The sequence below is a fragment of the Canis lupus genome, chromosome 35 (assembly GCF_011100685.1).
Source record: "Canis lupus familiaris isolate Mischka breed German Shepherd chromosome 35, alternate assembly UU_Cfam_GSD_1.0, whole genome shotgun sequence".
Classification (NCBI taxonomy): Eukaryota; Metazoa; Chordata; class Mammalia; order Carnivora; family Canidae; genus Canis; species Canis lupus.
The window spans coordinates 20,718,196-20,731,963 of NC_049256.1; the positions used below are offsets into that span (position 1 = coordinate 20,718,196).

Sequence of the window (13,768 nt, forward strand, 5' to 3'; positions counted from 1 at the left end):
GATCATTAGGCTTATCTTTGTGATTGTATACTCTAGAAATCCTAAGTAAACTGTGAATTAATACATAGGTTATTAACATTTGAAAACATGCAATTCACAGCAGAATATATCATTTGATGTAAAAAAATTTATAAATGACAAAACTTGCTGATTTCCCAGCTGTGAGCCCTGCAGACAGGTGCAGTTTTCTTTGGATAGCTGAACAAAAATGTTGCTTCACACAGGTGTCCACTTATCTCAGGGACTATTAACCAGATTGGTTTGTAGTGCTTTAAACATCTTTTCAGGCAGGCTGCCCTAATACTGAAAAGTCAAACAGCATGGTGAGTATTTCAAATGCAGACACTTTAATTTGAAAATTACATGTATAAATAAAGTAGCATTTGAAAGAGCTATATTTGAGAATATTTCTGTCATATATTGCAAAAGGTAAATGAATTCATGAAGTGGGATAGTGTACCAGTAATAGTGGCATTGATATCAAGGGCAAAGATTGAAAAATGATGTCTTCTCGCTGTCTCTACTTCATGGCTTTACATATGTCATCTTGTTATATTAACTTTTGTTTTTATGCCTGTAATTATCAAAAAGGCAGTATCATAACAGAATGACATGTAAATTTAAAAGCCCGTTGACGTTTATACCTTCTTAGATCTATTTTTATTTCTTTTATGGCTTTCCTAATTTTACCTGTATGCGTACACAGTCTTCAGTTATTCAAATGTGAAAAGAAATAAAGAGTAGTGTATTGTAGTAAGTAAGAGCATGCACTCAGGAGCTGGATTGCATAGGCTCATATCCCAGATGCACCACTTATTAGCTGTGCAACTGTGTACGAGTCACTTAACCTCTCTTTGCTTCAGTTTCTTTATCTTTGGTAGGTGATAATAATAGGACCTAACTCTGAGTTTTGTAAGGGTTATTAATTCAGTTACTTGTAATGTGGTTAGTTAGCATGGTGCCTGGCATATAGTAAGTGCTCTCTCTGTATTAGCTTTATGATTGTTATTTTCATTTTTATATAATTCACTTGCTAGTAGAATCAGCATTGAGCATACCACTGTGCCTGGAACAAGAACTATTTGCTAGAGTTACAGAGCTGAGTAAAATGTCTTTCCCCTAAAAACCATGAAATCTGAAGAGAGGTGCAAATAATCATGATCAATGCAGAGGGATAAAGTCTGGTGGGCACACATTGGATGAAACCATCCTTGACTTGGGCTTCAAAGCCTGAGTCGTGGTTTGATGGAGAAAGAAGGCTTTCAGCAGAAGCAACAGTGTATCTGAAGAAAAGCATGCATGCTTAAGGGCACCAGAAAGGGAGAGGAATGCCAAGTAGTGTGTCCTGACCCCTGCCCGGGAGTGTAATGCGGAGGGGTTAGGTTTAAGAGGTGTGGTTTGCAGCAATGCTCATGAATGATAAACAAGGTAGCGTGAGGAGAGAGAAGTTTGCATTCCATGTAATGCTTAGATCAGACCCCATAGGACATGGAAAAAGACAGTGGAGAGTTGTGTAACCTGAAAAAGTGGCAATTAGAAGCCATATGATCTAGTGGTTGCTTCTATATGCTCTGTATTCATTATTTTCTTGTACGTTATTTATACCGATCTTTTTTTCTTACTTTAAGTGAGATTTATTGAGGTATAATTAATAAAGAAATTTATCTTTGATGGATTTTGACAGATGTATACTGTTGTATAAGCACAACTAAGATATAATTAAGATACAGAACGTTTCCATTACACCAGAAAGTTCCCTTGTGTCTTTTTTGTGGTCAACCCCCCTCCCAATACCAGCACCCCTCCCCCACCAAATACACATACCCACCGTCCTTGGCAACTGTTCTTCTGATTTCTGCCCTTATGGTTTTGCCATTTTCAGAATGTCCTGGAAATGGAATTATATGTTACTTTATTTCTTTTTCACTTAGCATTGATGCATTCAGTATTCATCCATGTTGTTGTGATTATTGATAGTTTGTTACTGTTTATTGTCTAGAATTATTTCACTTTAGGGATGGAGTACAGTTTATCTGTTCACAAGTTGATAGAAATTTGTGTTGTTTACAGTTTTGGGGCCCTTAAGAATCAAGCTCCTATAAGCATTCATGTCATCACACAAATCTTTGTGTGGGTACATGTCTGCACTCTATTGGGTCAATGCCCAGGAGTGATATTGCCTCTAGTCATATGGTAAACATCTGCTCAACCTTGTAAAAAATTGCCAAAATATTTTTCAGGACTGCTATACCATTTTGTTTTGCAGTTACTTTGCATCCTCACCTAAAGTTGGTACTGCTGGTATTCTAATCTTAGGAATTGTACTAGGTGTGTAGCGGTATCTCTTTGGGGCTTTTAATTTGCTTTTCTCTGTTGACTCATGATATTCAGTGTATTTTCATTTGATTATTTGCCATTGATATATCTTTGGCAAAGTGTTCAAATCTTTTACCACCTTCCCCTCTATTTTGGTGATGTTAAGAAACTGTTTCTTAGGAGACTGCCCCCGCCCCCACCCCCCCCCACACACATTTCTTAGGACATAAGAAAGTTGATAAATTGGACTTCATCAAAATTCAGTATTTTTGCTCCTCAGAAAATGGGGGAAAAGAATTGCAAAACATATTATCTCCTAAACAGTTTATATCCAGAATATGTGAAGGACTCCTATATCTGAACAGTAGAAAATCAACCTATTTTAACATAGGGGAAAGATTTGTCTGTCTTTTTATCATTTTTCATTGCCTTTAAAATTTTTGATATATTAGAAACTTGGAAATTTGGGGCAGGGGGACTGATGAGTTGGTAATGAGATTCTTCTGTGGTTTCAAAACTTTAAATTTATATTCCCAGGATATCAGAACAGGTCTGATAAAATATGCATTTAAACCTTTAAAGCTTTTTTTTTTTTTTTTTTTTTTAAGGTATGAAAAGGATTAATTCAAGTTTTCAGTTTATTTGCACTTATTCTGATGGGCACTCCTTTAGAGACAGGGACTTGGTTTATTATTATTTTACATTTTTAGATATTTTGCACTACTTTCAGTGCTTAGTACGGTGTCTGGCTCAATAAATATTTTTTGAATGAATGTTAAATATAAGGTATGCATTTAACTTAATTTTTTCCATATTTTCTTTTTCCCATAGCACTTGTTTTTAAACTTTTCCTGTTTCATGGTGCTGATGCTATCATATGTTGGTTTCTTAATTAACACATCAGTTTTGTATGCCACATAACGAATTGCCACAAATATAGTTGCTTATATACAATACACAATAAATACTCGGTGTGTATTTATTCTTTTTCAATTCTGGAGACCAGAAGTTAGATATGAGTTTTATTAGACTAAAGTCAAGGTGTTGACAGGGCTGCATTCTTTCCTGGAGGCTCTGAGAGTCTTTTTTGTTGCCTTTTGCAACTTTTTGAGGCCACCCACATTCCATTGACTTGGGTCCCATTCTTGTTTTAAGCCAGCAGTGCCCTCTCTCTCTGACCTCTTTATCAATGTCTCTCTCTCTATCCCAGGTGGGGAAGACTCTCACCTTTTAAGGACTCATGTGAATAGATGGGCCCATCTAGAGAATCCAGGCTAATCTCATCACATCTGCGAGTTCTGTTTGCCAGGGAACCATATAGGTTCTAGGGCTTAGGACTTGAACATCCTGCCTGTGACAGCGTTATTTATTAGTTGATGTTTTATATCTGTAATGTGTATTTGTGATTTGGTTCTGTTATTACTCTTTTTAACTTTAGTATCAGATCACTTTAAAGTCATTTTTTAACTCTGTAATAATACTCTATTATTGAATATGATTATAGTATTCTAATGTGTCTCTATACAATTGTGCTCAGTATGTTGAGTTTTGTTATAATTGCTGAAAGTTGTTTTTTTCCACTACAGAAAGTTTTATAGGTATCTTAATTGGATTTAAGAGGAAGAAGTTTTTGGTACCGATACTGTTTTCTTGGCATCCATCTAGTCTGGCTTATCTGTCAATTAGTAAATCTTCCCTCTTAACCGAGTGTTAGTCACTGGCTGGTACCATTCAGGTAGAAAGTATGCTTTTAGTGATGTGTAGAATGTGCTGCCATATAATTTTTGATGAAAGGGCTATTTCTACTATGGGGGAAGAATTTTTCTCAATGAAGAGATGAAAGAAAATAAAACTGTACTGAGAAATGAGAAAGTTTTGTTCAAGAAGTTAAACCACATGTAGCAACTGCTATTCTTCTGTGTACCTCATGAGCCAACTTGTTCATAGGCTTGTGAATTCAGTGTTTTTTCTAGTAGGGTTAGCTTAGTGTGACTACTGTGGACTTCCCCAAATTTTAGAGATTTGGACATTGAGCTCTTTTACAATACCATATGTAGACGTAGGGACTTTCCTTAACAGCCAAGAGAAAAATTTTTAGAGAGAAAAATGTGTTTTTGTTTTGTTTTTTTACAGAGAAGTCAATATTGAACTTTAACCTACAAATGCCGATTATTGAATTAAACTCCCATTAACATAAAAGTGAAAAGTTTGGACTTATATTTGATGGAAAGGCTTTTTATAATATAATTCTTAACAGAGATAGAAAGATTTTTTTAAAGGTTGATAGAATCTTTAGGTGGTTTTGAAGTTTTGGTCTGAAATTTCTTAATTAGAATGGTAATAACCGATTGTCCTGTTTTGTTTTTGTGTTTTTTTTTTTTTTTTTTTTTTTTTTTTTTTTTTTTTTTTTTTTTTTTTTTACATACAATCCAAATTAAGAGAGCCTACGAGAGAATTCTTTTGGATCTGTGGATCTGTGTTAATATGTACCTATAATGTATTAACGTCTCTTTTAATAGGATTTGAGGTGTCTTGGGATAAAATCTATAAATAGTAAAACCACAGCCAGATCCGTGCAAGTATAAAAAGACTCACCAAATAACAGAGGAATGTAGGAAAAGAATAATCTTTGTACATTTTCAATAGAATTACGCTGAATTAGCCTGAGTGATGCTGTTGAAATAGTTCTGTTCACCCCACAGTGACTTTCTTGTACAATTGGGATTGAATCTAATAGGAGTGTGATGTCTCCCCTCATCTTCCTCCTTTAACTGACCTTCTTCTCACCCTTTGCTCTGCCCTTCACTCATCACCATTTCCATCTCAGCCCAGAGGTTCACATTGATGCATCTGTCTTAGGGTTTGCCTGGAGGTTCATCTGGATCCCTGTAGCAAAATTGCCCTCTCTACCTTTGGCCACTCCCAGATTTTATTTCTTTCATAGCCTCTGTCATGACGAGAAATGAACATTTTCAGTTGTTTATGTGATTTGCCCCCTTCCCTCATTAGAATGTAAGGCCCATGAAGCGGGGACTTTGTATTTTCTGCCATTAAATCCCCAGAACAGTGCTTTGTTGGTGCATAAGAGATATTTGTCAAGTGAATGCATGCATACTAGTGGTGATTTGTGAGGCAAAGCTTGGGGGAACAGTTGTTACTGGGGTCTCTTGAGAGTCCAGGTTTAGTCAGATAACATTCTGTGATCATTTAGTAATAACCTCCATGTGTATAGGAAAAGGAAGATTCATGAAATGTGCCATCCACATGCCATTCCTCCATAAGATCTACTAAAAAATCTTTGGCAAGACTTTAGCTGGATATCCTTATCGCCTTGGTTCTCTTAGCCTCGGAAATAACAATAGTATCCACTGCCTAGGAATGTCATGAGGATAAAATGTAATAATGCATGTGATGTGTTAGCACAGAGCCTGGGACATAGTAATTGCTCAAGAAATGTCAGTCATCACTGTGTTATTAGTAGTCATTAACTTATCTAGCTGGTTGTCCAAGAAAAAAAAAAGATACTTCCAAATGGATCCCAAAGCAGAACTTCTGGACTACAGAACGATATCAGCTTGCTCTCTAACTGGACTTTTTTTTTTTTTTTTTTAGCCTCATTGTCCAATTTGTGGCTGAGGTGTGTATACGTTTCCTAGAGCTGCCATAACAGATTGCCACAAACTGCATGGCTCTCTTAGCCATATTGTAAACCTGTGCTTTCTGGTATGGCTGCCAGTAGCCGCATGTGACTTTAAATTAATTAAAGTTAGTTTCTCATTCACAGTAGTCACATTTCAAGTACATGGTAACCGCATGGGGCCCGGGGCTGCCATGCTGGAAGGCCCAGCATATGACATTTCCATCATGGCAGAATGTTCTGTTGGGTGATATAGCTCTAAACCATTAGGAAATTCCAGAAGAGCACTTTTATTTGCTTTAGGTGACTTGGTACAGGTTTGTTTCTTCAGTGTGTGTTCAGTTATAAATTTGGAGTGGCTCATAATAGCTGAATAAAATATTTTTATGGATTTCTTTTAAAAGTTCTGCGGCAGAGTGACTCATTAATGTTATTTATGAATTGTTTGTTCACTAACTCCTTTCTGCATTGTTGAGGACATATGGAGTCAGTAATAGAACATACTGCATGTCTTTTTAATTTTTTTTCTGTATATTTATAACTAAGTGCCTGAAGGACACAAGATACTATTTTATTTATTTTATTTGAGTTATATGCCAGAAACTAAGCTCTTGTGTGTTCAGGGCTACAATTTATAGTATTAATTAAGAACAGCTTTCCTTTTCTCTCCAGAATGAATTCAATATATTCTTCATTACTGTGTATGAATCTTGAGTTTGTTCTCTCGTGATTGTTTTTTCTTCTCCCCCTGCCTCCCACATGTTCTCCTTTTGCCTTCTAACTCCCCTCTTCCAATAACACCCTCTCCCCTGGCTCTTCTCTCCCTTCCTTCTCTGCTTGCATTTCTTTCTTTTTCTCCCACCACTTCCTCAGATATCCTTCTCACTAGAAATGGAAACAGCACAATATTTTCTTTAAGTCATTCACTGAACTTTCCCCTTGAGTGTTTGTAATCAAATGCTGTTTTTTTTTCTTTGTCTTAATATTTGGTACACCCTTCTTTTTAAAGTCCTTAGAGGTCCTCCACACCACCATCTGGTGATTAAATTATGTGTAGGGAGCATTGATTTTTCTGCTGTAAAGCAAATGTCATCAAGTACTTAAAAAATTAGAATTTATTTTTAGCTGCATACTTTCAAGCAAATTCTGCGTGTCCATCAGCCTAAAGAAAAATCTCTTTATTTCTTTAACACATATATGCATGCACACACACATTTTTAAACTTTTATTTTGACATAATTTCCTATTCACAGGAAAGTTGTAAACAAAAGGAATTACCATATACCCTTTACCCAGAGTCCTCAAATGTTAGTATTTTACCAAACTTGCTTATTGTTCCATATATATATAAAGAATTATATATATATTGTATACACACACACACACACACACACACATATACACCATTCATTCTGATCCTTTGGAGAGTAAGATACAAACATGATGCCCTTTTACTTCTGAATATGCATATATTTCAAAAACAAGGATGTTTTCCTATACTACTATAGTATAATAATAAAAATCAGAAAATTAACATAGATACACTGACATAAGTTAGTACACAGACCTTATTCAGCTCTTGCTAGTTGTCCTAATAATGTCCTTTAGAGGGATATTAAAAACCCAGATGCAAAGTTGGGTGCAGTTGTCAGGTTTCTTTAGGCTTCAGTAATTTGAAATATTTCCTCAGATTTTCCTTGAGTTTCATGACCTTGGCATTAGAACATTTGACCACTTTCAACCTATATTATTATTTTTTTTTAAAAAAAGATTTATTTATTTATTTGAAAGAGAGTTGGGGATGAAGGCCCAGATGGAGGGAGTCTGAAGCAGATTCAGATCTGAGCATGGAGTCTGACCTGAGTCTCTATCTCACGACCCTGAGATCATGACCTGAGCTAAAACCAAGAGTCAGGTGGCCCATATTATTATTATTTTTGTAATAACAACTTTTTTGAGGTATAATTAACACACTATGCAGTGCTTTCATAGAACATGTATAATTTAATGGTTTTTAATATATTCAGAATTATGCCACAATCACCACAATCAATTTTAGAAGTTTTTCATTCCTCCAGGAAGAAATCAGCACTCCGGCAGTTTCTCTCATTTCTCTTACTGCCATCCATAGACAGTCACTAATCTACTTTGTCATTGAAGATTGAACCATTCTGGCCATTTCATATACATGGACTCATACAATTTTTGCCCTTTTTTGGTCTGGCTTCTTTCAGTTAGCTTAATGTTTTAGCATTTAGGAGTCCTCCCTTTATCTATGGGGCATGTGTTCTAAGATCCCCAGTGTACACTAGAAACTGGATTGTACTGAACCCTGTGTATTCTGTGTTTTTTCTTACATGTACATACCTATGCTAAAGTTTAATTTATATATTGGTATAACAAGAGATTAACCACAATTACTACTAATAAAAAAGAACAATTATAATCATGTGCTATAATAAAAGTATAATACAAGGTAATGTATTAAGTAATATAGTATGTGAGTGTGGTCTCCCTCAGAATATCTTAATGTCCTGTGGTCATCCTACTGTACTCATCCTTCTAATTGTGATGATGGGACATGATAAAATGCCTACTTGATGAGATGAAGTGAGTTAAATGATATAGGCTGTGATCTAGCATTAGGTTCCTATTGACCTTCAGATGATATGTCATAGAGAGGACCATCTGTTTCTGGCTTGCAGGTAAATGAAACCATGGATAAGGGGGGACTATTGTATATCATGTTCCTCTTTTATGGTGTAATGATATTTCATTATATGGATATGCCGCTTTTTTTTAATTCATCAGTTAATGAGACTTCAGTTGGTTCTACCTTTTACTTATGTTGAATAATGCTGCTATGAAGATTTGTGTATGAGTTTTTGTGTAGACATATGTTTTTATTTCTCTTGGGTGTATACTTAGGATTGGAATTATTAGATCATATTATAACTCTGTTGAACTATTTGAGGCTCTGCTAGACTATTTCCAAAGCAACTGCACCATTTTACTACATCCCCACTAGCAATGTGGGAGGGTTCCAGCTTCTATCTTTGCCAACACTTGTTATTATCTGTCTTTTTGATTATAGCTATCCTAGTGGGTATGAAGTAGTATCTCATTATGGTAAAATATATATAACATAAAAGTTACTGTTTTGATTCGTTTTAGGTGTATATTTCAGTGGCTTTAAGTGCATTCACCCTATTGTGCAACCATCACCACCATTTGCCTCCAGGGTGTTTTCATTTTTCCAAACTGAAAATCTAGACCCATTAAACAATAGCTCCCCATTCCTTCATTGTGATTTTGATTTGCATCCCCTGATTGGCTAAGGATTTTGAACATTTTTTCATATGCTCATGGGCCACTTGTATGTCTTCCTTGGAGAAGTGTCTATTAAAATCTTTTGCCTATTTTTATTTTTTTTTAAAGATTTTATTTATCAGAGAGAGGGAGTGCGAGCAAAGAAGGGGCAGAGGCAAAAGGACAAGGAGAAAGAGAATCTCATGAAGAGTACATGCTAAGCCTGGAACCCAATGCGGGGCTTGATCTCATGACCCTGAAATCATGACTTGAGCTGATATCAAGAGTCAGACACTTTACTGACTGAGTTGCCCAGGTGCCCCTGTTCATTTTTATTTTATTGTTTTTTAAGGTATGCACCATGCCCAGCATGGAGCCGAGTGCAGGGCTTGAACTCATTACCTGGAGATCATGACCTGAGCTGAAATCAGAGTCAGACACTTAACTGACTGAGCCATTCATTTTTGCCCATTTTTCAATGGTTTATTTGTCTTTTTTGTAATTGAGTTGAAGGAGCCCCTTATACATTTTAGATATTAATCTAATGATTAATAATAATTATTATTAATAATCTAATAATTAATCTTTATGATTTGCAAAAATGTTCCCCCAGTTTCTGTGTTGTCTTGCTACTTTCTTGATGGTGGCCTTTGATGTATCAAGAGGGCTTAATTTTGATGGTGTTCAGTTTATCTTTTTTCTTTTGTTATTCATGTTTTTGGTGTAATATCTAAAACATCACTGTCTAACCTAAGGTTCACCTACATTTATGGCTATGTTTTCTTCTATGAATATTGTAGTTTTAGCTTACCCTAAATTTTAAAATTTTTTAACTATTCCAACAAGTTAGATTTTGACTCTTCTCTAGGGATACTGCTTCTTACGAGCTATAAGACTGGGTGCAGTGATCCTTTTGAGCTATTAGATCCCCAGCTGCATAGAAAAGCTTTCATGTTTTTGTTTCACCATTTGATTTTCTTGTATTATACTACTTTTATTCTCTGTCTTGTATCCTCAGCTGATATCTTGGTCATCCCATTCACTGGGAAATTTGATCAACTCTTCCTTTCTTGTCCTACCCATGTCTCCTTCCTTCAGCTCATCTGTCTGTAAGAGTAGTCTCTATTTGGTGTCAGTGTTTTCTTAGTTATGATTCATTACTACTGAACTCATTGCTTCCTCTGAGTTCATTGATTCCCACATTGCTAAATCAGGCATAGACATTCCAGTCTTTATGGTAACTTATAAGCTCTGTAGTATTTAAGTCTGTTGGGTACTTTCCTCCTCTTTGAACTCTATTATTTTGGCTTTGATCACATTCTATAAGGAAGCCAAATCCATTCTCTTCATAAAACCAGAACCTAGTGGTTCCAGTGAGGTAAGTTTGTTTGGGACGTAAGTCTAACAGAGGCTACTTTGCCTTTGACAATTTCTCAGTAATTATTGCAACTACTACCATTATGCTGGGCTGAGTGGTCAGAGGCAGAACCTAATTGAAGTGTGCTCTAAGAAGTCTATCCTTATTTCCTTTGGTACTGAGGCCAAAGGAATATAAATATGTATATTTATATTTAAGTATTTATATTTTCAAGATTTTATTTATTCATGAGAGACCCACAGAGAGAGGTAGAGTCATAGGCAGAAGGAGAAGCAGGCTCTCTGTGGGGAACCTGATGTGGGACTCGGGATCAGGACCTGAGCCAAAGGCAGATGCTCAACCACTGAGCTACCCAGGGGCCCCGCCAAAGAAATATTTAAAAGGGATTTGCCATTGCGGTTTTATTAAAGCCTTTTAAAAAGGTTCTTGCTCAGTTGAGTTCATTGCATCATTGTTGTATAAAAATGAAAGATTAAAAATAACATAAGGGTCCATTAGTTGGGGAATGGGTGAATGCATTATGGTATATCTATACATGAATACTAGGCAGCCAGGAAAATAAATGAAGTAGACCTATATGTACTGATGGTATATAGAAAAAAAATAAAGAAGCAGGTCTGTCATTTTCTCTCTTCTGTTTACCAATATTTATATCATAATTTATAAGAAAAAGAACAGATATATATATAAATGTTCTGCTTTGGAAAATGTCTTGGTATCTATTAGGCTGTTATGAATGATATCTTAGGAATGGAAGTGGAGGATGTAGGATAATACAGATTACTTTATTTCTTTTTTATATTTCTAATTTATTTGAATTTTTTCAATGAGCATGTATTCTATAATAAAGCAATCATTTGAAGATTTTAAGGTATAAGTAATATCGACTTATGACTTTTTTTTTTTTCTCTCTTCACTTAGCTTCTTGCACTATAATCTTTTTACATTTCCATCTACACCCTAGCCACACTAACTCAGTCTTATTAATGGGTTTCTCCTATATTAATCCGGTTTATCTCTCAAGAGTCACCTTTCTTCCCTTGATAGCATTGCTGGATCATTCAGTCATAATTTATTTGTTACCTTTTCTCTGTGTTCCTATGGTACCATGAGCAGTCTCCCTTAGTCACTTGTGTCTAGGGTAGAAGCTATTATTATTTGACTTTGTATTCTGTTGACCTGAGCACATTGCCCAGTACATGGTAGACATCCATAAAAGGGGGTTTCAGTTAGAATAAGACAGCATAGTATTTGGGATAGATCTTCTTAATAACCAGCATATCCTTTTGTGTAGGTTGTCATCTTCTGCCATTTTTCTTGAAGAATGAAGAGAATGTGTGTGTAAAGAGACATGTTTTAATTAAACATCACTTTATATCTCAGGATGTGTTTAGTTTATGTTGATAGGCTATGCTAACAGAACTCCAGGCAGTTTATTTAAATGTATTATGATTTCTTCAGTTATCATTGGAGGACAGGAGGTAGGTAATTTCATACTTCACTGTAACACAAAACATTAATACAGAATATTTTTTATAATATTTCCAAATGCATTAATTAAAGACAACCTATATTCATGTGCTTAGAAAATGTGATACACTGACTCAAGCAGAAAGGTAAACACAAGTTAATGTTTCTTATCCATGTAAATTGCTTGTCTAATGTAATTTGTTTTCTTTTTAGGTTCAACAGATAGATCGAGTGGTAGAAGTTGTGGAGGAAACAATTAAAGGTAATTGCTGAAAGTGGGATAAGCAGATGTATATGGTACATATACATCCCCTTCATTATCCGCAGTTTTGCTTTCTGGATACAGTTAGCCACAGTCAGCTGATGTCCAGAAGCAGATGATTGTCCTTCTAACTTATGTCAGAAGGTCAATAGTAGCCTGACCCTACATCACAGTGTCTATCTCTTCACCTTGCTTCCCGTCATATCATCACAAGAAGAAGAAGGATGAATACAGGACAATAAGACACTTTGAGAGAAAAAGAGAGAGACAACATTCACATAACTTTTATTGCAGTCTCGGGTTGTAATTTTTCTATTTTATTATTAGTTATTGTTGTTAACCTCTTACTGGGTGTAATTTATAAATTAAACTTCATTGTAGTTATGTATGTTTAGGGAAAAACACAGTACATAAAGGGTTTGGTACTATCCCTGCATACTTTCAGATATCCCCTGGGGGGTCTTGGACTGTATCCCTTGGCTGATAAGACGGAGGAACTACTGTATTGTTTGAACTGTATTATAAAAATATCAGTTAATATTTATTTACATATGAAAGTGTAACATTTTGTCCTTAACTGATTCATGCATTATCCAGTCTAATATAGGGGGTATATATCTGATTGGCTTATAAATGAGTCAGATCATAGTCCTTTTTTTAAATCTCATTTTTATTTTTGTATGAAATAGATTTCATTTGCATTTCAGATCAGAAAGACATCAGTTTTAAAATAATGAAATGAGGGCAGCCCGGGTGGCTCAGTGGTTTAGTGCCGCCTTCAGCCCAGGGTGTGATCCTGGAGACCTGGGATCAAGTCCCATGTCAGGCTCCCTGCATGGAGCCTGCTTCTTCCTCTGCCTGTGTCTCTGCCTCTCTCTCTGTGTGTCTCTCATGAATAAATAAAATCTTGAAAGAAAGAAAGAAAGAAAGAAAGAAAGAAAGAAAGAAAGAAAGAGCAAGAAAAAAGAAAAGAAAGAAATGAGGGACACCTGGGTAACTCATCTTTGGTTAAGTATCCAACTTTTAATATCAGCTCAGGTCTTGATTTCACAGTTTTGAATTTGAGCCTAATGTTGGGTTCCATGCTGGGTGTGGAGCCAACTTAAAAAAAAAAAGGTAATGATTTTACTTATGTGTATTTTTAGCAGTTTTATTGAGATATAGTTGACATTATTTGCATGTTTTCATGTCACCTAATTAGTTGCAGTTGACATTATTTGCATGTTTTCATGTCACCTAATTAGTTGCAGTTACCCTTTTTAAAAATACTTAATTTTTTTTTTTTAAAGTAATCTATATACCCAGCACGGGGCTCAAGTTCACAACGAAATCAAGAGTTGCACGCTTTTTCAGCTGAGCCAGCCAGGTGCCCCTAAAAGTACTTTTAAAAGTAGTA

At 35.5% G+C, this 13,768-nt stretch overlaps 1 protein-coding gene across 1 annotated transcript in view; it reads left to right on the forward strand.

The window, feature by feature from the left end:
* Positions 1–13,768, forward strand: part of CDKAL1 (CDK5 regulatory subunit associated protein 1 like 1) — a 635,724-nt gene that overhangs the window by 182,849 nt on the left and 439,107 nt on the right. The window contains 1 exon segment of the mRNA NM_001284447.1: positions 12,324–12,372. Within this exon segment, the coding sequence (NP_001271376.1) occupies positions 12,324–12,372 (49 nt within the window).